General features: G+C 38.4%; 5 protein-coding genes across 8 annotated transcripts; 2 read left to right on the top strand and 3 right to left on the bottom strand.

Moving 5' to 3' along the window:
• Positions 1-1010: 1010 nt before the first annotated feature.
• LOC125478922 (RING-H2 finger protein ATL46-like) lies at positions 1011-2668 on the top strand. Its single transcript, XM_048587754.1, has one exon. It carries the CDS (start codon positions 1509-1511, stop codon positions 2568-2570), a length of 1062 nt encoding a protein of 353 aa, XP_048443711.1. The 5' UTR covers positions 1011-1508; the 3' UTR covers positions 2571-2668.
• A 1114-nt stretch (positions 2669-3782) lies between these two features.
• LOC125478903 (RNA-dependent RNA polymerase 2) lies at positions 3783-9651 on the top strand. The gene is made up of 4 exons (XM_048587698.1): positions 3783-4397; positions 4654-6557; positions 8456-8606; positions 8758-9651. Exons 1-4 carry the CDS (start codon positions 3864-3866, stop codon positions 9517-9519), a joined length of 3351 nt encoding a protein of 1116 aa, XP_048443655.1. The 5' UTR covers positions 3783-3863; the 3' UTR covers positions 9520-9651.
• Positions 9652-11083: 1432 nt separating this feature from the next.
• Positions 11084-11915, bottom strand: LOC125478849. The gene has a single exon (XM_048587524.1). It carries the CDS (start codon positions 11898-11900, stop codon positions 11475-11477), a length of 426 nt encoding a protein of 141 aa, XP_048443481.1. The 5' UTR covers positions 11901-11915; the 3' UTR covers positions 11084-11474.
• Positions 11916-13968: 2053 nt separating this feature from the next.
• LOC125479047 (protein NUCLEAR FUSION DEFECTIVE 2) lies at positions 13969-15611 on the bottom strand. The gene is made up of 3 exons (XM_048588067.1): positions 15397-15611; positions 15174-15253; positions 13969-14640 (listed from the first exon to the last, which is right to left on the bottom strand). The coding sequence occupies exons 1-3, from the start codon at positions 15457-15459 to the stop codon at positions 14235-14237; spliced, it is 549 nt and encodes a 182-aa protein (XP_048444024.1). The 5' UTR covers positions 15460-15611; the 3' UTR covers positions 13969-14234.
• Positions 15612-16084: 473 nt separating this feature from the next.
• LOC125478894 (probable alpha,alpha-trehalose-phosphate synthase [UDP-forming] 9) lies at positions 16085-21136 on the bottom strand. Of its 4 annotated transcripts, none has more exons than XM_048587638.1 (5): positions 20716-21136; positions 20456-20517; positions 17271-19314; positions 16884-17157; positions 16085-16801 (listed from the first exon to the last, which is right to left on the bottom strand). In XM_048587638.1, exons 3-5 carry the CDS (start codon positions 19259-19261, stop codon positions 16478-16480), a joined length of 2589 nt encoding a protein of 862 aa, XP_048443595.1. In that variant the 5' UTR covers positions 19262-19314; positions 20456-20517; positions 20716-21136; the 3' UTR covers positions 16085-16477. The 4 variants fall into 4 exon arrangements, with proteins under 4 accessions (XP_048443595.1, XP_048443593.1, XP_048443594.1 ...); XM_048587636.1 differs by having other exon boundaries at positions 17271-19345; XM_048587637.1 differs by having other exon boundaries at positions 20456-21136.
• Positions 21137-25850: the final 4714 nt, after the last annotated feature.

A 25850-nucleotide genomic window follows, 5' to 3' on the forward strand; every position in this document is an offset into this window, starting at 1 on the left:
AGTCACACTGATCACTTTGGTCAATCAAAACTGGGTGGTTGGTGGACCTCCTTCAGCTTTTCAGGTTTATGTGACATATAGGTCCAGATCACCACACATAATGAGGGAGACAAATATAATGCTTTTCTTAGGTTTGTCTGGTATGGTGTCCTACAATTTTAGTTTAGCCAAACATGTGAAATTGATGTACGATAGAGTCATGCAGTGGAGGTTAGAACGGTTTAGCGAAAACGAAAACGCATAAAATTTAGAATGAATTGAAAATTAAAGATAACTGAAATCACTTCATAAGATTTGCATCTGCTCTTTGCTTCACATCAGTAATTGAAATTTGAAATCACTCCAGATAAACTCCGACCACAGAAAATAACTCAAACTTTTTATTCACAAACTCATATGTCCTCGTCAAAGGGGATCCCTTCAACAATTTTGAAGAAAAAACTCAACCATCACATGCCACCTGACGAGAGATTTTTTTTTTCCCTTCATTTCATGCAAGTATTGCGTTATGCAAAACTGCTAAGCTACTAGGAGAAAATCTTGGGCGGGCAACCCAACCTCGTCTTTGTGCGATCTCACAAGAAAGGGATTGTGGCATGAATGGCGTGGTCAGGCTTCTCCATCTAAGAATTTCTCGGCTGCTAGCCCTATCGTTGTAGGCCTGTAGAATTTCAATTTTTCTTGAGTACTTACAGATACTCATTGCCAACACATATTTTGCCAATAAAACTAATCTAATAACTTAAATTGAGATTTCTTTTTAGTGTACATTAGGCACCAACACATATTTGACGATCAGCTTTGATCCAACCACCTAAACTTAAACCAAATCCAAGAGTTAAATATTGTATAAACTCAAGAAAAAATTGTAAGTTTGAAGGGTCCTTTTGTATCACAATGGGCTCAAGAGCCTATGGCTTTTTCAATGTCGACAGCACACTTCACGCGTCACACTTCACAATCACACCAGTCTATATCAAACACAGCAGTACTAGAAAACCTTTCTTTCTCACACTTGTGTTGTGTGGCGCAAAAGGAATTCAAATCAGACGGTGCAGACCCCATCATCACCAACCCCCATAAACCCTCAGTTTCGTACCCTCCACATCCAAAGGTATGTCCTTTCCAATTCCACCAGCTTACTAATTCTTCAAGACCCAATTTTTATTCTCTCAATCTTCCACAAAACAACGCTTCACACAATATGAAATATTAATTTGATTAGGTTTCTGGTCAGCATTGCTTTCTTAATTTCTTCTATATATTCTGCATTTTCCTGAATATTTTAGTGTCTAATCTGAGAATCCCTCCAAAAAATTTGCTTTTGAGCAATACCCATCTCATAAAATCTCTAGAATTCTCTTTTGGGTCAAGCAAAAAGATGGTGATTTGGTATATTTTAACCCACGCTCCAAATTTTGAATTTGTGCATTTTATTGAGAATTTCAGTGTATAATCTGAGAAACCCAGCAAAAATATTTGCTTTTGAGCAAAACCCTTCTCCAAAAATGTCTAGAATTGTCCATGGATGGCAGCAAAAAGATGGTAATTTGATATATCCAACCCCCTCATTGATAACCCCACCATCATCATCTCCTTCTTCATCTACTGGCAGTATCAGTCCAGTGCTTCTTTTGGTTATAGTAATTGTAGCTGTTATGTTTTTTATCTATGGGTTTGCTCATTTGCTTTTGAGATGCCTCATAAAAAGGTCACCTTCCTCCTCAATCTTTCAATCCAATAGATTACCAGAAACCTCTGGGTCTCGGGCTATCCAAAGGCAGCTTCAGCAGCTTTTTCGCCTTCACGATTCGGGCCTTGATCAAGCCACCATTGATTCTCTACCTGTGTTCTTCTGCAAAGACATTGTTGGTTTGAAGGAGGAGCCATTTGATTGTGCAGTTTGTCTGTGTGAATTTTCTGACCAGGACAAGCTGAGGTTGCTTCCTGTGTGCGGTCATGCTTTCCACATTGATTGCATTGACACTTGGCTTCTCTCAAATTCGACGTGCCCCCTTTGTAGAGGAACCATTTTGGGGTCTGGGATTTTGTTGGAGAATCCGGTGTTCGATTTCGGTGATTCTAGGGAGATGTCAGATGGGGTTGTGAGTGATGGGGAGAACATGTGTTCGAGCGGTCGGAAAGGTTTGGTTGTGGAGGAAGGTGTTGGTGAAAAGAGGGTTTTTTCTGTGAGGCTTGGGAAGTTCAAAAGCCTGAATGAAGGGGATGAAAGTGGAGGGAAAGTGGGGGAGAGCAGTAGGTGTAATTTGGATGCCAGGAGATGTTACTCAATGGGTGCATATCAGTATGTGGTTGGCGATTCAAATCTCCAAGTTGCATTATCCCCCGACTGTGATGCCAAGCTTGCCAAAGAGGGAGTTAGAAATGGGAGCTTCTCAGTTAATGAGAATTTGGAAGGGAAGAAAATCAGTAGCAGACATAAGGGTGAGAGTTTCTCGGTTTCGAAGATTTGGCTTTGGTCTGCAAAAAACAGAATCCCGGGTTCTTCAAATGCTCAAACCGGTTTGCCTCCTTTTCGTGTAATTTCTCCGATCAATGCTGAAACATGAAATGTACAATTACGCTTAGTAGTAGTTATGCTTTTTTCGCTATTTCGTTGTATAACGGATGCTTAATTGTATGTTCAGTTTAGCAAGAATTTTGTTCAGTGGCGATCTTGGAGAATTTGTACTAGTTTCTAAGTGTTTGGATTCCAGAACAGAATACAGAAAACAATCCTCATTTGTTTAGCAACTAAGATAAGCGCTTCTTTTCGAAAGCAAGAGCCCTTTCTTCATAAGCAAGAAACATGCACACAAGACCATGATCAAAGTATCAGACACAAGAAAGAGGCAAATGATCAGTTCTTTCTACTACTTTCCCTCATTCTGCAGCAGTCTAATTGTGATGTAAAAAGATCGCGAGAAGCGTATAACCGAGGATGCAGGAAATGCCAAGTGTTTCCTTTTCCCTTTCCCTTTTTCTGGTAGGGAATGGATAAAAATTCTTTGGAAAATGGTATCGAATTCATGATTTTCTGTTGAATGGACAAAAAACCCTCAGGAAAATGGCACAGAAACATTACTGTTCTGTGGTGATTACATACACATGGAAAAGAAAGTGTTTGCAACCGATAAACATTGTTGCAATTTGCAGAGTTGATATGAGCATATCCAAGACTTGTCTTCCGAACGACAAGATGAAGCTCGCTCAATACTTTGCCTAGTTGTCCTTTGGCTACTGACCGTGCCTCAACTTCTTTGAGGTATTTTGTCAAGCATCTCGTCCTATGGTAGCCATATTCAATGATAATACTAAACAAACATTATGCCATTCATGCCAGGAGGATCCTCGCCGGATCCTCTTTGTGAGGATCCTCAAATCACATCCGTTCATCGTATATCGTGCGGTCAAAAATCATTGTAAATTTTTTTATTTAAAATTAAATATAAACAGTACCTAACAAACACTGACCGCACGATGTATAATGAACGAATGTGATTAGAGAATTCCCAGAATCCTCGTAAAAAGGATCGGGCGAGCATCCTCTCTCCCATTCATATGGATTAGCGGGCGATTGCATACTCTTGACTCTTATGTGGATTTGTCAAATCGCTACGAAAGAGCTTTGGGCCTAATGAATGGGCTAGCCTTATAATGTTTGGTTGGAAGTTTTTGGGCTATGTACAAGTGAGGCCCAATTGTTTTTCATTCCCTTGAAACCCACGACTCGCCTTAGTCCCCTTTCCTCTTCCTTTTTCCCTCTTTTTTCTCAGTCGAGAGTCACAGCCTCCCAGTCCTCTCTCTCCTCTCTCTATCTCGCACTTTCTCTCTCTACTGTATCAGTCTCTCTCTCTGTGAAAATGGGGGTGGCAGAGCGACCCACAGTGCGAGTGACAAACATTCCGCAAACCGTCACAGCCCAAGAGCTATTAACGTTCCTCGAGTCGAAACTCGGCCGTGACTCGATCTTCGCCGTCGAAATCAGCAGCGATCACAAGAACTGGAAGTCACGTGGCTTCGGCCGCGTCCAGTTCACGACCCTCAAGGCCAAATTGGAAGCTCAGTCACTCTCCCTGAAAAACGACCTCGTTTTCAAGTCCGAAAGCCTCCGCCTTTCGGAGACCTACGACGACATCATCCAGCGGCCGGTGGACCAGAAGCGCCGGGTAAACGACACCGTTTTGCATGTGGGTTTTATGGTGAAGGAAGATTGCATGAATGTGCTGGAGACGTGGGAGGGCGTGAGGGCTTGGGTCATGCCCGAGAGGAAGCGGGTCGAGTTCTGGGTATGGCGGAACGACGAGTGTTATAAGCTGGAGATTGCGTTTGAGAATGTTATGGATTCTGTTGGGTGCTGCTTGGGTGGCGAGAAAGTGAATGCACTGCTTTTGAAGGTAAATTTCTCTCTCTCTCTCTCTCTCTCTCTCTCTCTTATTTTTCTTTTCTTTTCTGAATTTGAATAATTTTTGAGAAATGTGAGCTTAATTGCTGTTGTTTTTGTCTGTTTGGGTTTTTTTGCTTACAATTAGAGCTGTTTTTGTTTCGAAGATTGTTGCTTTTGTTTTTGGTTTAGAATTAGTAAATTGCTGGTATTTAATACTTTGGGTTATTGGGTAAGATGTTGAGACAGTGCATTTTGATTTTTTTCAGCTAAAGTTTGGTCCGAGGATCTTTCGAAAAGTTTCAGGACCTAACATAGCTGCCAAGTTCAGCGCTGATCGATATCATGTTTGTAAGGAGGATTATGATTACCTCTGGGTACGAACTACTGATTTTTCGGACATGAAGTCCCTCGGTTATGCTACTTCATTCTGCTGGGAGATTGAGGAGGAGTTTTCTGTGCCGGATGTATTCGAGTGTTTCCCGTTCTATAAAGATAATGATGTGGTGGATCTCATTTTAGAGGACGGTGAAAGATACTGTTTGTGGTCGGAGACAGTTCCACTTGTGAACTGCGGATCAAATTCAAAGTTGCCATATGAGGTCCTTTTCCAAATCAATGCACTCGTTCATTCCCAGAAGATTAGTCTTGCAGCGGCGGACTCTGATCTGTTTGAGTTCCTTAGTGGTTTAAGTGTAGACACTGCTAATGCGCTTCTTGAGAAGCTGCACAAGCGCAATACCATTTGTTACGACCCTCTATTATTCATAAGGATTCAATCACATGACTTGGAAGGAAAGTCTAAGAGTCGTCCCTCAGCCCATAAAAGATTAGTGGAACATAACGTAATGAGTGTTCATAGAGCCTTAATTACCCCATCAAAGATTTGTTGCTGTGGGCCTGAGCTTGAAAAATCAAACTATGTTGTGAAGAACTTTGCAGACTATGCTTCCGATTTTATGAGAGTTACATTCGTTGATGAGGATTGGGGTAAGCTTTCTCCAAATGCTCTTTCCACAAGCATCCACAAAGGTATGTTTACAAAACCCCATAGAACTGGAATATATCATCGGATATTGTCTATTCTTCGAGATGGGATTGTGATAGGGGAAAAGAAATTTGAGTTTCTGGCTTTCTCGGCTAGTCAACTTCGATCCAACTCTGTTTGGATGTTTTCTTCTAATGACAAAGTAAAAGCGGAAGATATTAGAGAATGGATGGGCTGCTTCACCAAAATCCGGAGCGTATCTAAGTGTGCAGCTAGGATGGGCCAACTTTTCAGTTCTTCTACACAAACTCTTGTTGTTCCTGCACAAGATGTAGAGGTTATTCCTGACGTTGAGACTTCTTCTGATGGAGTTACTTACTGCTTCTCGGATGGCATAGGAAAGATTTCTCTATCTTTTGCCAGGCAAATTGCTCACAAGTGTGGTTTGGATCATATTCCTTCAGCATTTCAAATTCGATATGGTGGATATAAAGGGGTTATAGCTGTTGACCGTAATTCCTTTCGGAAGCTATCTTTGCGTCGCAGTATGCTCAAATTTGAGTCAAAAAACAGAATGCTCAATGTTACCAAATGGACTGATTCCTCGCCCTGCTATCTGAATCGAGAGATTATTATCCTCATGTCTACTTTAGGGGTAAAGGATGAAACATTTGAGGCATTGCAAGAGGAACAATTGCGTCTTCTGGGGAAAATGCGGACAGAAAGAGCTGCAGCGTTGAGTGTCTTAGAGGGATTCAGTGGGGCTAGTTCCAGAAATATTCTTGTAAAGATGTTACATCATGGTTATGAACCAAATGTGGAACCTTACCTCTCAATGATGCTTCAGTCATATTATGAGAACTACTTGTCTGATATAAAAGGTAGATGCCGCATATACGTCCCGAAAGGCCGGATCCTGGTTGGGTGCTTGGATGAAACTGGAAGTTTAAACTATGGTCAAGTTTATGTTCGAATAACCATGACAAAAGATGAGCTAGAAATGGGGGATCAGAGTTTCTTCCAGAAGGTTGATGAAACAACATGTGTTGTAACCGGGAAGGTGGTTGTCACAAAAAATCCTTGTCTTCACCCAGGAGATGTCCGGGTACTAGAGGCTGTCTATGATGTGGTACTGGAGGAGAAGAATTTGATGGATTGCCTTATCTTTCCCCAAAAAGGAGAAAGGTATACATCACACTATTACTGTACTTATTTCATCTTGAAGATTATGATTTTTGTTTTCACCAATTATGGTATGCTTGTGACAATATTATTGGAGACGTTGCATTGCTTTTGTTTTCCTTTCCCTGTATAATCCACTCTTTCTATTTTCATCCAAGTTATTAAATATAACGTTGACAACAATATTGAGAGGTGGAAAACACGAAAGTATTGACATTGATGATATCATGAGAAGGATGACAGAAGGTATGAGAAAAACATGGAAATTTTGACTGAAACATCAAGAGATGTTTATTAATAAAATATCAGCTATACTTTAGTTAAAATTTCTGCAAACTTATTTGCATAATTGGATTAGGTTTAGGGTGAATATAATATCCGTGGACACATTGTTGTCCAATACTATTAAGTAGTCCTTGAAATCTTACTGAATATAACAGTTTGAAATAATCTGTATGGTACATTAAACTGGTAGCTTACTACCACATAGAGTTCTTCAAATGCGTAATCGTACATGTGTGCCAACAAACTATTATATTGATATGATATGTTAAGTAACAATATTAAGAAAAAGTAAAACTTTAGAGGATTAAGTATTTAGAATTCATTTACTTATAATGTCATGTGTATAACTTATCGTTCAAGTATACTTTGTTTTTAGTTAATATTAATAAGTATAATAAATAGGGAATAATGGACAAAGGACAGGTTAGTTGGAGTGGCCCTCGCAACCTTAAATGGAAAGCGGGCAGGGGTTCGAGCCCCCAGTAGATGACTAGCAGATTAATACCAATATATCATTCAAAGCAGATGACTAAATTATCGTTGAATTATGGGCACATTGATGCACATATTTAGATGTTTCATATAATATGAAAGATTAGTAAGAAATTATTTTCATTCCATTGGTTACATTTTTCTTCCTTGTTTGATTTGTCACTCACGGTGCTATTGCATTCTTTATTACCTTTTTTTGGGGGATGAAGTAGCAGTGTAAGTGGAAGTGAAGTTCCTGAATAAGCCGAGGTAAGATATTAGGGGAACTGAGCTTTAAGATTAGAGAAGAAAAAAAGAAGCTCACGGATTTGTGTTTCATCTGGGTGCTTGTAAGACTTGTTTTAGATCCTAATTAGATCTGGGGAGGGTCCCCAAATTTTTATTTTTTATTTTTTGTTATATGAATAAGTGAAGTGCAGCTAAGATATCATAACCTCTAGCGCAGTGGTTAGTCAGTGGTTGCTAGTTTTTTTTTAAAATAGGACTCAAGTTCGATCCCATATACGTCAAGATGGATCCCCTAATGTTTCTTTTTTGTCTTATAGGTGTTTGTAAGATTGTAATTCACCAATAAATATCACACTAACGGGCAACTGAAAATTAAATGCTTACGGTGGGAGTGGCCTTTTTGGGTGATTTACATATGGAGAGCTTGGGTTCCATACCTAGCTATGCTGTGTTAATGTTTAAGGTTGTGATTTTTTTATTTACGCGTGTTTAATTATTACTTAATACATGTATATAACTATATATACAGTTATGGGCAAAGAATATATTATGCATGTGTTTTAATGAGGCTTCAAATCTGTAAACAAATTTTGTTGATAATCTATATACACAGACGTGAATAGAAGATATAAAAAAAAAGTTATTTAGTGATGCTATATGTAGCCATGTAGGGACTTTTCTGGCGTTGTCCCAGGCCTCCGAACTCTTAGGGCCGGCTCTGCTCCTAGTCATCAGACTTGTGAACTCCATGTCTACTTTCATTCAATCTAACTTAATAAGATTGTGTGATTCATCAGCTCAAGTGAATTGAACTGGATGTTGTTAAAGCATATACTGTAGAGCAAGAAAACTGTCTGTTTAACTGTCTAGTGATTGTGGTTGAAAACTTTTTGCAGGCCTCATCCAAATGAATGTTCCGGTGGTGATCTTGATGGAGACTTGTTTTTCATAAGTTGGGATAAAGATCTGGTCCCTCCTCGTACTGTACCTCCCATGGACTACTCTGCACGGAGACCTCGGACGATGGATCACGATGTAACCTTAGAGGTAACTTCCTAATTTGACTATAACTCTTCCCCAATGGCAGTGAATATGAGCTTCCATATACATCATCAATCTAAATTTCATTTCTGTTGGACCGCGTCTTAATTGGATTGAAATCCATTAGTTAATATATCCATAATTCTTGAATGTGCAGGAAATTCAAAAATTCTTTGTTGATTACATGATAAATGACAATTTGGGTGCCATCTCTACTGCACATCTAGTTCATGCCGACCGTGAACCAGACAAAGCTTTGGATTCAAAATGCCTGCAGTTGGCAGACCTGCATTCCCAGGCTGTTGACTTTGCAAAAACTGGTGCACCGGCTGAAATGCCCCGGATCTTAAAACCAAAAGAGTTTCCAGATTTCATGGAAAGGTGGGAAAAGCCCATGTACTTCTCCAACGGGGCATTAGGGAAGCTGTACCGTGCATGTGTTGGCTCAGTGGTGCAGGAAAAAAGAGGCTTGGTTTGGTCAGAGCCGATTGCTGAAGCAGCTTACGATCAGGATCTTCAAGTAGGAGGTATCGAGTCCGTTCTTGAAGTCGCAAAAGGTCACAGAGACCTGTACATAGAGAAGATGAAAAGCATAATGAACTACTATGGGGCCAGGACCGAAGATGAAATATTGACAGGCAATCTTCGATATCGTGCAGCATATCTGCAACGTGATAACAGGAGATACGGGGATATGAAGGATCGGATATCGCTGACATTCAAGAACCTACAGAAAGAAGCGAAGGGGTGGTTCGAGAGTAGCTGCAGAGACGGTGAGCATGAGAAACTGGCGTCGGCTTGGTACCATGTAACTTATCATCCACTGCATTTCCGAGAAGACATGCACTGCCTGAGCTTTCCATGGGTTGTGGGTGATATTTTACTGAGCATAAAGTCGGCTAAAATCCAAACAAATTGAACTCATATACCTATCCATGTACAAACCATATGCTTCTAGTAGGCTTTCCCTCAGTTGTAGGTGCATCGAGTAGTTAATTGTGTACTCGTATGTGTTTGTAACTTTAATAACATCGAACTCCATTTTCTCTCAGAATTACTCTTGCAGAGTTTCTAGTCGGACTACCTTGCCCTTGCCCTTGCCCTTTCCAAACGGGTGGAATTGCACAAAGGCAAGTGTTATTCAGAGTGAATAGCAAGGGCAACTTACATGCCCGTGCCCTTGCCTTCCACTAACAGATGAAGATGTTCTTAGTCAGGCAGCGGGTAAGGGTTTAGTGCCTAGGCGTTTAGGCGGGGTTTAGGAGGTTTATCTAATTGTAACTAATTTTTTTTTTTTTTAACATATGAATAAATGTCTAGTTATATTTAAAGCACACACAATTACTAGGATATATAAATTGCAAAAGAGAATGACTATAAATTATAAAGCACTAGAACATGTTGAAAACTTCATTTAAGTATCTAACAAGTCTATTTCAAATTAATGAAAAAATAAAATAAAAGTTATCAATTTTCTATTTATCTAAGTGAGCGTTGTGACTTAAGCAAGCTAGACGTACGCCTAGATAGAGCTAAACGTCCTTTCTTATTTTTTTGTTTAGGTGTCATTTCTTATTTCAAACATTTTAAGATTAATCGTGGAAGTGATCAACTGCTTAACGCAGGGCCTAGTCTGTGCTAGCCTTCTAGGCGGGGTAGTTCACCTGTTTCATAAACAGTTTTCTTTGCAAATTGGTTGTTATGGGACAAGTTTCTTGCTTGGGCAACAGGGGCTTCGTAAAACGTCTTCTGGCAGTCATTTTCTTTGTTGCGTAACATTGCAGTTGCCACAAGAGAAAGCCACTAAAGAATAGATAATTAATTAAGTGATTTAAAACGCACACTCAAATTAAGTTTGACTGTTTCAGAAAACTAGTACATTGATATTTTTATATTAAGAGAATAAGAGGTCGGTTAAGCCACATGATGAGTAACCTAATTTATTATCCAATTCGTCATCCACAAGATTCGAACCTAAAACCTGTAACTTTCAAGTGAAAAAAAAAATATCATCAACCAGTGAAACCATGAACTCGTGCTCAGGCTCAAATTAAATTAATAATAGAATGGAAATGCGGTGGTGGGCAACAATATCCTTTAGTGAAAATGAAATACTGTACATAAATTAAAAATTAAAAATACAATTAAAAATCATTATATTACATATTATTTGTAACAAAATATTTCTTTCATAATTTGATTTCGAGTTACGTGCTTCTATTTTGTGTCCGGAGGTAGATTCTATGCCCTTTCACTTCTCATGATCTTCTGTTTGTGTGATCACAGTTAAATCACGTCAATATTTTATATTACTATTTCTTTTTATCTTATTATTTTTATAAAAAAATAATATAAAATATTAACTTAACTTAACCGTCACCACATAAAATATAAGGAAAAAATAAAAGGACAGAGAATCTACATCCTTTGTGTCCTTTCTGAGTGGCAGAAAATGACACTTAAATTACAATGCCAAAAAAAAGTAATATTAAAATATAAACAATATTTATTAATTGATAAGGAATCATCCAAAATCTACAAGATATTATTTCATCCTCATCCTTAACTGGTCTCATGTTATTTGACAATTTTGTCCTTCTTAGTATCTGATAATTTTGTAATTAAATACACCCAATCCTAACCACGTCACCATCCAAAAGACCAGGAAAATAAAAATAAAATAAAAACCTAACATTCTACGCCATCGAAAACAAAAACGATAAAAATAAAAATAAATGAAGTGACGGCGCCATGTCAGCGTTACGTCACCCTTTCCACCTTCCACGCCAGCTCATTGACTAGCCATTCCAGCAAAATCACAGTTTTCACAAAACGCCCCCCCTGGCGCACGATAGCTGTCGCGGCGCAGTTTCTTCACCCGTACACCGACACTTCTTTACCCGATTCCGGCGGCCCCCCGGACTTCGCCGGTTGCGGGATCGAGGCGAACCGGGCCGAGAAATCGCGGAACCCGCCGGGTTCGTCGTCTTCGTCGACCGGTCCCTCGTCGAAGTTCAGGGCGTAACTCAAGGGATCGTATTGGAATTTCCCGTGCCTGCCGCCGCCGCCGGAACCGCCTCCGCTTCTGGTTCGGTTGAACCGGCGGATGAAAGTCTTCCACTTGGGGCCGGCGACGATCTCGGACCACTCTCGAAGCTTGTAGAGGGCCTTGATGCCTCGGGACCACCACCGGTCGTCGTTTTGGGAGGTCCGCACCCGCGACCATGACGACGGAATACAGAAGCAGCAGCGCGAACTTGATCCTCCATGGCCTATTGCCTCTAAGTCAATGTCTTCCATCGAGGAGAGAGAGAGAGAGAGAGAGAGAGAGGTTTAGAAAACCCCGGTGGAGAAATTGCCTCTCCCTCTGCCAAACGGGGTGTTTTATACAAGTGGCGTTGATAGGTGGAAGTTTGTAACGGAAACATGAGGTGACCGGGGATTGCCGGTGGCCATTGTGACTTTCTGTGTGCGGAACGACCTGTCGTTTGGTGTGTTTCCGGTTTTGCCTAATGATTAAGAGCTTTTATTATTATTTTAATATAATTATTGATAATTATCCATTATTTATGTTTTAGGGAGCGGAGGAACCTAACTTATAGGCATAATTATGGAAAAAATAAGAATTAAAAAAATTCCGAAATTAAAGAATAGTGCCGTTGTAGGTGACGCTTCGGGTGGGAACGTGCGGGTCCCAGGGCTTAGGTGGAACCGAGGAGAAACTTAAATACAAAGATGGAACTGTAGAAACCCTCTCCAACCGACTATGATCAATTCCAGCGCTGCCATAGAAGGAACTGGATCCTGTCCGGATCTAAAAAGATCTGAAACCAATGAGCAGTGCATTCAGAATATTGAAATTTGATCCCAATATTATAATTATTATAACTTTTAAATGAATCTTTTGTTTGTGATCGTTTGATCAAATTTTAATGGCCCAGATACACTGCTCAGTAAGCTCAAGTCCCTTGAATCCAGAGAGTACCCAATTCCGCCATAGACTAGTCACTCTACCATATTCATTCCTTTTTTATTTCCCTTTTAGTATTTTAGTTATTTCCCTTTGGCAAATTAGCATAAATTAATATGGTCCTAAATCTTTAAGAAAATGCGAGACTCTTCATGAATTTTTTGACATAACAGTTCAACGTCTATTCTCATGCCAAACACTTAAACACCATGTAAAATACATAAAGCGTCAGAACATTCACAAAAAATTGCACTTTTGAGAATCTTCTAAGCATTTCTCTAAATCTTTTAAATACGGCAACATATTTATCTAATCAGAAAAATACAAAATTAATGCTGTGTAAGGTGGAGGAATATGAGAGTAGAAAAAAAGTAAACAGATTGGCACCAACCATATTGATTGAGAGAATCTGAGATAATGCTTCTCCATGAAGGAGGACAAATTGGCCACTCGGGCCTACTGAAAACGACATCAGTCAAGCTTCTTAGTTTAAAACGATCAAAAGGGAGCAAAAATCTGATGCCACATACGACAATTCAAACTAAGAAAAATCTTATTCGAACACGGGGGGTGAAGGGCTGAAGGCTAAAAGTCAAGTCTGATGTCTAATAACCTCTAATCCATCAAAATTTCTCAGCCTGTGACATACCAAACAGGCCCTAAGAGATTCGGTGCGAAAACAAACGAAGAAATTTCATGAAGACGGAAAGAAGGTAGAGAAGTTGCGAAACTGAATCGATCCAGTCATTTCGTGCTGGGAGTTGATGCAGCAGCAACACAGATTATATCGAGAAATGATGCACCGGCATGACACTGAGTAGTGAAGTGAAAAGCAGAAGAAATGAAAAGTGCTTCAAGAATAAGTGATGCTAGGCCTAGGGCATGATAATCACTTTTCCATAGACCGTTGATCAAGAACAGCTCTAACAAAGTTGTATCACAATCTAGCATATATGTTCTCCCATAATCACGTAAAGTAAGAACAGAACCAGTGCACTTCCATAACAAGCATTTCCGGCGTTCGAGCAAATCCAAAATGTTCTCAAACTATCAAGTATTGAAAAACGTAGTTCGTTAAGTAAAAGCAAAAATCGAGACACTTTAGTAGTATGATGCAACATATACCGAAGAAGAATATAAAAACACAGTCGATGGCTCATATCCTGCATCTTTTCTGAATCTATATCCGAGGGAATGTAGAAAAGATAGACATTCAAATCAGCTCCTAGTAAACAAGTTTCCAACAAAAATACAGTTGAAGGCAAGTGGCTCTTTACCACAGTAGTGGAAAGGAGTTGAGCCCTTGCATGACGGTGTGGGTTCGAACTCCGTCGATAGCTAATCTAACATCTAATCTAACAAAATCTATCGTTTGACAAAAAAAACACACAGTTGAAGTACAGCTGAAATACGAAATGCCCTTTCTTTCATCAAACAAACATACTAGATTAGCAATGTTTTTCGCACGTACGAAATTACAAGTAGCATAATATTGTTTAGGGACAAAGGCACAAAGTATTCCAAATGACCGATATTGTCAAACCATATTAACAAACAGAAAGATCACAGCAAACCAGTCTCTCTGGTACTAAATTAAATCCCACAAGTAGCAGCTAGTACTCTAGCATAATATCTACTGAGAGCTGAAAGGGAGCGAGCTGCGCTTACATTGCAAGAGCTCCTCCAACTTGGCCACCATGAACACGCCAAAAATAACTTCCAGCATCATCAGCCTTCTCAGTATCAAGAGCAATTGCACCAAAGACCGCTCTGAAAGCCCCACAAACCACCAAGGGAGTTGAAGAATCGGTCTTAGGAGAGACTCTAACCACCTTATGCAACCCCAATTGCTTCCCGTCAGTAGCACAGGAAGATTCTACTTTTGAGACCTCAGAAATGCGGCGGTTCAACTCTTTTGCAGATATCTCAAGGTTGTTTTCAAGTAATCTCATAGAGACCGATGTTTCTATGACATTGGCACCCAAAATGCTCAGTGCCTTGTTGTTCTCTTCAGAGAAGGAGGCATGGGTCATGGCACGGCGCAGGAGACTAATTTTTTTGAACTTATACCTGAAAATTATACAAAGAAACACAATAACAGTACATTTCTCCAATGTCAGAGAGACACAATCAACATGCATACATACACGCACAAACAAACAATGCACATACACCGATACACTTAAATGCAATCAATTTTGATATTTAAAGCTATTTGTTTGGTTTCACAGTAGTGCCCATATGGGACTGCTTCTCTAGAAAGCACTTGTACTCATAAGCGCTTTTAACAATGTTTTTAATAAGAAACATGCTAAAGTGATTCACGGAAAAGCAGTTGAAAGTGCTTCCTAAAGAAGCACGTCCTCATAAACTGCTTCTATGACATAGAAGCATGCATTTTTACGTTTTTCTACCAAGTATAATCGATGACGCTTTTGGCTGTCGGGAAGTATATTTAGCCCTTCCGGTGAAGGGTCCCAATCTGATGATAACATGGTTAAGAATTCCTTTCCTCTTCCCAAATTTTCTCGGAAACCAAACAGATTCAATGATCCAGAATTACAAGACCACAACGAAAGAGAAAAAAAAGATGGAAACTTTACCCAATTTGCACCTGAAGGGTTTCGAGGGCTGTTTCGAACGGCGATGATCGTACGGAGATCTGATCATCGTTCGCCAAAACCTGCACAAAACCAACAGCGGAAACTATAAACTGAAAGAGATGAAACAAAACATAAAAAGAAACGAACTTTCGATAAATCTGTATTTAATATTCTTCCGCATTTTCTCAGGAACCAAACAGCGGTTTAGGGTTTAGAAACAGACCTGAATATGAGGAAGGATTGCGAGGACGAAAACGGCGACGAGGGCGAAACCATGACGAGGCATTTTTCACTTTCTATTGTTTTTGCTTGGTGTGTGATCGGAAGAGTGAAAACCCAGCAACTGCGGTGATTTTGCTTCCCCCTTCCCTTTTCTTTTAGGATTGAAGAGAGACTTTGACCATAGGTCAAAAGGCAATAGTGTTCTTTCACAAACAGTTTCGGAAAATTGGGTTTAGTAGAAAATTCACCTGGTCGAAAATATTACTCGGTACATCAGATGTCAGATTATAAGTGGTTGAAAATTTATTTTTTAAGTATCTAAAATGTTTGTATTGTGACATTTGTACCGACTTTTGTTCTTGACGCATTAAAAAATTTGTCCTTTTACAAACCCACCAAGCAAAACTAGCTACACTCTCAAAATGTAATTTTTACTAGTCCTCCATAACGAATTGAAGTCCGTTGTTTTGTTTAAGATTTCGATTAAGATCAAAAATGAAAATTAGCATTTTGTCGAGCGGTAATTAAATGGAGGGCAAATACTAGACTTCGCTCTTCAGACTTGCCAGATTCACATAGTTGTGTAGTCACACATAAAGAACACTGCAATTGTAATTTGGTACTTTAAATAATAATTTACCGCACTCCCATCTCCATTGAGAATGTAAGCAGTAATTGCCATAGACAACTTTCAGTAAAAACTATGATTTCATAAGAAGAAAAATAATCGAGTATCAAGAGCCAGTTCAAATTTACAAACAAATGATGCCCTTTGTATCTATCTGTGAAAACTACTAATGACGAAAGGAAAAACAAGTTTTAACCTGTGAACTAAGAAGGTAAAGGCCATCTGACATTCCAAATCCATAGTAACCCTTCTGTGATCATCGTTCTCTTCGAAAGAAACACCCAGAGCAGCATCATGTCCGGCTTTCCACCATGCAAAGAATAAGTTAGTGTATTGAAACATAAAGAGTTAATCCGCGATTCCTTTGTGTATGCTTGTATCATCAGAAGAAAAGCATCCATCGATGTTCTTCGCTACCCTAGGCACGTTGACAAACAGTGGCACCTCATTCATCTCAGATAATATTCTCGAACGGGACTTGAATTTCCCAATTGGACCTTGCCCTGAGACTTGAATCGGTTGCCAGGCCTTTGAGCAAAGTGATGACATCCGCTGTATCATCGAGGTAGTACCTGGCTTTACTAGGTTTTTGTCCGACAGTGCATGCAAAGATCTCGGGAGCTGCAGCTTGAGATGAACTGTATGTTGTGCTCGATATGCTTTCAAACATGTCCTCGTCTGATCTATCATCCCCGATGCACAGCACAAAATCTGGCGCATTCCCATTACCAATCATCATGGAAAGAACTTTCTGTGCAACTATTCCTTTAGTAACTCCCTGCGGTTTAAGAAGCAACGTGACATCCTTTAGGCTACTATACGAACAAAGAAACACAAAAGCGTGGAAAGAACATAAATACCTGTGGCTTTACTTCGACGATATGCTGACCCTTTTTTACAACTACAGGCTCATTCGCAAGGACATTTTCAAGATGATCCAGCATTTCCATGGCCTGGCATGATCCGAAATCAGGATCAGCATCTAGATGGTGCCACACCAAGGCACTCTCCTTGGTCTCTATATAGGAGCCATCGGTTGCCTCTGTATATAACTTCATCACAGGTTCTGCAATTTGCTTCCAATTGAGATCTATGGCCAACGAACTGGTTTCCCATCTGGATGCACTACTCCATCTGTGATAAAATAATATTGAACGCAGAATCAATACAAGTATAGACAATTGCCAGAAAACAACTAGTCACATTGAAGTATAAAATTACATTTATAAGCGCACGTAAGAAAGTACCTTATGAAGTATCCATGCTCAGCTGCTATACCGAGATTCTCACATTGAGCAAACCATTCGCTAAGAGAGCTTTGGCCCCTTCCACTGACAATAAACACAGTGTTCTTGGGGTCGCTGCAAAGGTTTTTCAGAACAGAAATGACTTCGGAACTGGGGGTCTTAACAATAGAAGATTCAGGCATTATTGTTCCATCATAATCCAAAAATATTGCCCTCCTGTTCGTCCTCTTATATACAGGGAGGATATGATCAATTGAAAGCTTCCTAAAACTTGGAGAAAGAGACAAAATTCTGAAATTCAGACCAAAACCGATTCCCCAACAACGTTTTCTGTAATGATCTTTGCACGCTCGCTCCAAATCCTGTAGAAAACTGCGGGACCAGTAAGCCACATCATGAGAGCTAACATACCGAAAATGTTTCTCATGCCGCAACTGCTTTTCCAAATCAGGCATTGTGAGGGCCTCGTTGAGTGCATCAGCTGCAGCTTCAATGTTCCACGGGTTCACCCTGATAGCTCCACTCAAAGATGGTGAGCAACCTATGAACTCCGAGACAACAAGTGTACTTGTACGAGGGGAATTAGAGGAAACTCCAATAGCATTATCGATGTTTTGATTACCCTGCCTGCAAATGATGTACTCGTAGGGAACCAGGTTCATTCCGTCCCTTACAGCATTAACTATGCAACAGTCTGCCAAGGAATAATAGGCAGCCTTCTCATGAAAGGGAAGGCTACGGTCAATCAAAACAACCGGCTCGTAGCCTGGGAAACCAAAGACTCGGTTTATCCTTTTGGTCATTGAATATGTTTCCTTTTTTGCTTCCTGAACATCTTTCCCTGTGCTTCTTGCAGGATTTACAATTTGAACCAGGACTACCTTCCCCCGCATCTCCAGGTGCTGCATCAAAAGTTGTTCCATGGCCATCAACTTTAGACTGATGCCTTTAAATATGTCCATGTCATCGACACCAACAATGATTTTCTTCCCCTTGAACTGCTCTTGAATCTCTTTGGCCTTCATGGAAGAAGAGGGATGATTTAATGCAGATTCAAGTTGGCCCACGTGTATCCCTGCCGCCAGAATCTTAATGTACACTGTGCGGCCAAAATATTCAAGTCCAATGTAGCCCCGCTTCGATTCATATTCAAGGCCAAGCATTCTACTACAACAAGAAAGGAAGTGGCGAGCATAATCAAACGTGTGGAAACCAATCAAATCTACATTTAGCAGTGCTCTCAGAATTTCATCTCGGACAGGAAGGGTCCTGTAGATTTCTGATGTGGGGAAGGGGGAGTGGAGGAAAAAGCCAAGCTTAACTCGTGTGAACCGCCTTCTCAAAAACGTTGGAAGAAGCATAAGGTGATAGTCGTGAACCCATACACAATCATCTTCGGGATTGATCACCTCCATAACTTTATCGGCATATGTCTTGTTAGCAGAAACATATGCCTGCCAAAGTTGCCTGTCAAAGCGACTACTATGGTCCGGAAACATGGGCAGCATGTAGTGAAAGAGAGGCCACAAATATTGCTTACAGAACCCATGATAATACTTCTTATGCAGCTCGGAAGGAAGGAATGTCGGCACACAATTAAACTCCTCCAGCAGTTTCTGTGAAACTTCTTCTTGCTCACTTGCTTCTATGTCAACCTTCAGAGAACCGACATGTATTACCACAGTACCAGATGGGAAACCGTCTTTGAGTTGCAACGAAAGTGCATCCTCATCAAAACTGAAGCACCATTTCCCAGATTTTGCATCCTTCTGAGCATGTAGAGGGAGAAAATTCGCCACTATGATCTTCTTTTCACATACTTCCGAAGGAGGAACATTTATATCTTCATTATTAACGCCGTCGCTACTTTCTGAATCAGGAATAACTCCTTGAAGAGTCATCACCCTTGGGAGGTTTCTAGGAGTCTGAGGGAAATTCAACATGTCCCCAGATGACAATTCCAACAAACTTAAGCAAGATCTTGAGAGCATGATTGCAGTTATGCGCTGTTACGCCAGTTTAATGACTTGGAGTTCCAAATAATCTACAACCAAGATTTTGTGCAAAGTAAGAACCTATACGAAAGGCAGCAAAAGACCGAAAAAATTTAGTAATTGGTGCAGCATCCGATCCCTATATCTAGACAAAGAAGATTATAAAGCGTTGCAGATTGAGCAGATTTGTAATGAAAACACCATTCTTTCAGAGCGATTCGTATAACCATTAGTATCTAATTCTGCCTCTCCGTATTCATACGCAAACTTGCAAAATATGATGAAACGAATTAGCTATCTATTCCAACTAAATTAAAGAAAACATACCCAATAACAAGAAGAGTTCATAATCTAGACCCATAGACAGAAAAATAACAACAACAACAACAATAATTAAAAAAAATACAATACAAAAATATTAAATGGAAGGAGTTTACTAAAATGTATGCATATAAATACCTCGTTTATTAAATAGTGTTTTTCACATCCAAAACCATTTCTAAAATCTTCAATTAACTAGAATGATCTTCAAATCAACTTCTCAGGGCAGCAATATTAATCGAATTATTCACGAAATCGAAAAGACTTGCAGTCAAAACATCGACTTCACACACACATATGCATCCTTTTGGAAGTGCTTTTGAAATGACTGAAATCTTTTTTGGTGAAATGTTTTTAAAACCAATCCATGGTAAAAATCCAAGCGGATTCTAGAAAAGTTATCTGGTGCTTCTTGCCCAAAATCAATTTAACCCAAAGCACTTTCAATCGTTTTTAAAAGCACTTCTAAATGAACTCACACACACACACTCTTATGCATCAAGCTTATCTGCATAAAAATAACGGAAGCAAGGAATAATTTCAATAAATGTAGGATTCTCCTTACCTCTGTTCATTATTCATATCCTCACGTAACAGACTAAATCAAGTAAAAATTAAATTCCAAAAACCATTACTTGTCACTGCAACTTTTGCAATTTTTGCTCTGTTTGCATCAGCATATTTAATTCACAAAGTTTTTTTTTTTTAATATTTTTTAATTTAAAGACTCAAATTCTTATTGATTTATCATTCACCATGATGCATAAACACAGCCTTTGCGCAAAAGATTTTATCTTTCTCGATTAAAAAATAAATTTTCTATGCAAACAAACATAACTGGAAGAATTGGAAACAAGTAATGAGGATAACCTGAGATGGAGTCGGATTGATCCAACAACAAAGCTATACGATATCAGTGAAGAACAAGTTTCCTGCGAAAACACCTTACACATTCAGAAAACAACAACAAGAGGCTTCTGTTTGGTTGCTGAGAAAATAGTGAAAAGAGAGAAGAAAATAGCCGTGTCATTTCAAGAGAAACTGAATTATAAAGTCAACCCCCAACAACCCAAAAAAGCACAAGTATTGATTTCCCTTAAATTCTCAGCAACCCAGAAAAGAGAACTCACTGTACAACACAGAGCTGTGAACAAGCTCGCAGAGAGAGAGAGAGAGAGAGAGAGATAGAGAGATAGAGATACGGAGATATAGATGGATATGATGAGAGAAAGAATGTAAGACTGTTTGATATTTTTTTATACGGGAAAGTGACCAAGAGGAGGAGGTGTGTGTTAGGTTGGAAACCGGCGGAATTTGTGAGAGTTTTTAATGGTTTCGAAACCGACCAAATAATTTAAGGAAAAATAGTATATTGGAAAGAAATAAAGTGGAAAATATTGGGAAAAGAATTTTGGATGGAGCCTCACTTTTTGGTTTTGTTTTTTGGTGCTTAAATTGTTTCGTTCAACCAAGAATTTCGTGGTGTCTCGGCAGACGGATAATAAGCGTACAAAGTCAAAAAAGAAGATAGATATGGAGAGATTTAGAGAGAGAAACAAGAGAGAGAGAGAGAGAGAGTGAGACTACGGTTTGGATTGCAACTCCTGGTTGGTCTTACGTTAATCCTGTGCTGTGCCCTTCATCATTAAATAATGCCACCTCCTTTTCGTCTTTATTTCATATCTATCCCTTACTCTCAATTTTTTTTCTTTAAAAAAAAAAAAAAAAAACGATATTATCTATATTGAAGAGTTGAAAGAGCAGACTGAGTCTGACAATGAGCTAACAATAACGTAATAATGTGGTTTAAATTTGTCTTTGTCGATAATCGTCTTATTTGTAAGGTAAGAAGAATGATACTAGACCGTAATATTAAGCGACCTCCTTACTCTCATTTATGTTATGTATTTCTAATTTTTGTTCTCTGAGTACGTTTAACATGTAATGCTATGCTTTGATCTAAATCATTAGTCATCATAAAACATTTTAGATTATTTTTTCTTTCTTTCTTTTTTTTTTAAGGAAAGGAGGGGGTGCAACACGAAGACTTCTAAGAGGTCATCCATCTAATACCATTATCGCCTGAACTTACTTAACTTTTTACAGTTATGATGAGATTCGGTATATGTGAGTTGGTACGACCGCATCAATTTTAGATTATTCTTTCATTTTAAATACAAGCAATGAAAAGGGTGTAAATCGATAAATTCTTTAGTACGAGAGTGAATATTGTTAATCAATTAAACTACAAACCGCGTACTTCCAAGTTATTTATAATTGACCGTTTATTGTTTCAACATAAAGAAAATTCTTTTAATGTTTGTGTATGAGAAATTCTAGTTCATTATCTATGATGGAACCATATCCGCAGGTCTTGCGCCCAACTTCAACTAATAGTCCTTGTTCAACTTTTTTTTCATATATTTCCCTAAGTCCAATTAATGCGATGTTTTCAAAATTTGGTATAATCATGGTAATATTCCACCCTCAATTAGTTTTGCATGTTACATAATTAGACGATTTATCTAAATTATAAATCAAATAAGTTATGATTGTGTGAGACGTGAAATTACCTTATAATTAAATATTGTTTGTATCAACGTTGAGAAATTTTTTTCAATCTCTTTATTTTTGTGCATGTGAGAAATTCTAATTCATAATCTAATATGTTGGCATCATATACATCCAAAGGCTAGTGAATCATAACCAAACCTACCGCTAATCCTCTCTACACAAGAATACAAAAATTACAAATGAGTTTGCCAACTATGTATGTATAAAATCATTACAGAGTGCTTCAATGGTTGGGACGAATTCTAAGTCCGTATTCCTAATACACATCTTAGGTTTAATTATTGCCGTGTGTGAATCATACAATAGTAGTTAGAAAGAGGCTGAAATGTCTCTGTCAGTCTTTTTGTCTCCTAAAAAAGATGTGTCATGACGAAGCTATCAGCTAATCATTTTAATATAAACGAACTATTTATGTATATTGAGTAACCTACAAATACACAACCCTTTACCTAGATAAACTAGCTTGGCCTAAAACGTAATTACAATGGCTTTTGTGGGTTTAACCCTAATTCTTTAGGCACCGAAAACGAAACCTAACTTTTTAAATAAAATTATAAAACGATGTTATCCTTTAATAGTAGTGTTCTTTGCATTTACCAACTCTTTAAATAAAGTTTGACCATCCCTTCATAACTTAAAAAACAAATTAAAGATGGCTTGGGATAAATTAATCCTTGCATGCGGATAAACCTAAAATAGGCCCACAAAAAATAGTGTTTGGGGTCAATTTTTTTTAATTGGATTATTGGCTACGTATGTAGAAAAGTACTACTATGATTCCGGGGCAAAAACCGTTGCGTAAGTTCTCAAGAAAATTTGTGATATGTTCTGATTTTAAAATTAAATTGGTTGCCGTTTCTTAATCATTTCCGATTAATAAAAAAAGAAAAGTACCACTATTATGGTCACCATATTTAATCAACAAAGTGACCTTTCAATTAGTCACATTCATGTGGCATTATTATATACATCCAACAAGAAATTACTTAGCCTAAAAGACCACGACGACGCTAGTGGACTGCAACCGTTGGAGTTGCTTGCAAAACAATAAAATTCCACTGTTGGTAAATTTCCTAAAATACCCATCTACTTATCTATAGCATTAAAACACTTCTTTGCTTTTAAGTAAGATTTGATTACAAGTTTAGAAAAACTTCTATATGTTGAGTTTTTATGAATAATATGGTGTGCTACAATGTCTCGTGGTATTAATATCTCGTATTTGTAGTTATATAATTTATCTTTTTTGTAGCAGTTAGATCTCATAGTTTAAATCTGGCCATTTATTTTTCAAAATATATACGCTTTGTTGCATTGTAGAAAAATTGTATAAATACATATAAATAACCTTGCGCCTAGTCCTAAACCCAATTCTCGCTCCAACATTGATTGATAAATAAATAAAAATAAAACTGTACAAAAAAAAAATTAAATATTAAAAACATTGTTTATATGACGAAAATACCCTGCATTATTATTTTAGGCTGCTTTTGAACTTTTTTGTTTAGAGGGCATTGTTGTTCAAAATTTTTTGGTGAAGCCAGTAACCCCAAAAGGGACTGTTGGCTTTATATATACATATTTGATTGGATAAAAGTAAAAAAATAAAAATTTCTTAAGCATCCAAATATAATCTACATGTCTCCTTATAACGCTTTACAAACATACATATGATATGAAAGGAAAAACATGTATGATGTAAGGCACATGGAAGTATTATCCCATTACCTTGAGAAGGAAGTGTATTCTGTGTTTTCACATGATTTTTTCCCTATCTTGCGGCAAGATTTCTCGAGCAACATTTGCTCACTCATGTGCGAGTGTATCTAATGCATTGTATAACTCACTCACATGATTACATCAATGCCAAGTAAAACGCACGCTTAAACGTCTATCCATAATAATACATACATAAGCCATTGCCCTAACTTTTTTCTTTTTATCCGAAGTATCGCGACGGGGTAAAAAGTTAAAGAATCAAAATGAATTGTGATTCAAATATAAAATTTGTACTAAAAATAGTAATCCAGTAATAATTCTCTTCGTTTTGAAATGAATTGTTTGTTCAAATTTTGTATATAACGAGTTTGGTATTGCTGAATAAAAAAAAATTGGTACCTACAATTGATGGGGAGATGATCATTAGCAATTGAGTGGGCAATATTTTCACCGTGGTGGGGAGATGGGCAGTAAGCGCGGCTGCTCGACCACGAAATTTTCCTTCTGTCACGGTGTCGCCCATTTGGATAAGATGGGTTTTTTGGCCTTTTTACTGTTTTGCATTCGCCAATTTCACGCTCGAGTAAGTCGGTGCGTCGTTTGTTGGCCGTTTGGTTAACGAAAAGCCGTATTTATTAATTCGTTATAAATAACATTGCAAGAAGGCAATGGAAAGAACCTTCACTATACCCGCTAATTTGTATAATTAAACACCCAGACCTTGAACGTCTTATATCATAAATACCATTTGATCCCAAGTGATAACTCTTGTAACTCAATCATACCAATTTCCCCTTAATTAGTCATCTTGCGTGAACTCTATACTGCCAGTCCCGACTACCTAAAAGAAATTGTGCACTGTGGGCTTACTTGGTACCTAGTACCTACTAAAGTTTGCTCAACTATACAAAAAATCATTTTCATTTTCCTCATGTTCATATTTCGTTTCTCAACCCTGGAAACTCTAACTACATGACACATTATGAATGATTCACAAATAATCTTAATTCATATTTCACATATTTCGCCAATGAACAATAAACAAATGGTAGGCTTGCCTGAGACCTGATACCAGCTACGAGTTTGGCAACTACACAAAAAGATCATTTTTCATCACCTCATTTCCATAATTCCTTTCTCAACACTAGAAGTTCTAACCACATGACACATCGTAAATGATTCACAAATAATCTCATTTCATATTTCACATATTTCATCGATGAACAATATTCCAAACGGTAGCACAATAATCAATAAAAAATAAGTATCCAACCAAAATAACCAACCAATACGATCAACATATAATATAGCACTATACGAAATTTAATAAGATCTATTTCCATAAAGCAAGCATGCAATATTCTTCACCAACACGTTGATTAAAACAAGCGTAGCGGTAATTGAAATCCCTAGCCGACAATTATTGTCACTCACACGAGCTTCACAGTTTATCCAGGTTTTTGCTTTGACGGATGCACCATTCCCGTGGTGTAGGGAGTGATTGTGCAAGTGATAGAGTTTAGTAGATACAGGGTGCTTCTTGGTTAGCAAGGCAGAGATCAGAGTGCTTGGAGTGAGTAGATTACTCTTGTACCTTTCCTTGTATTTCTTTTGGATTGTCATTTTTTTAGGAGCTTATGGGCACAGTACTAGTGAAGGTTATGTGTCTCCTAGAAGTTGGTTAGCTACTTCTCATTATGTTCTAGGATTCTTCCTATTCGTAGGTCAGTTATGGCACGTGGGAAGGGCTCGAGACCATTTGCACTTACTTCAATAAAGGAAGAGCGGGCCTCCTCGATAGAAGAAATTTTTTTTCTTGGTCCCAGTTCAATAGTAAACAGCTGTTTTATTTTCCCATTGAGGCCGAACCTAAACATGTGCTCGAGGGATAGAAAAGCTTCATTGACTAATTGGATATATCAAAAAAATAGCAGTAACAACTGTAACATGAGCTTTTATGCTCCATAATTCT

This window comes from the organism of the source record quoted next, unplaced genomic scaffold, assembly GCF_019419815.1.
Source record: "Pyrus x bretschneideri cultivar Hongxiangsu unplaced genomic scaffold, Pyrus_bretschneideri_v1 Contig27, whole genome shotgun sequence".
Classification (NCBI taxonomy): domain Eukaryota; kingdom Viridiplantae; phylum Streptophyta; class Magnoliopsida; order Rosales; family Rosaceae; genus Pyrus; species Pyrus x bretschneideri.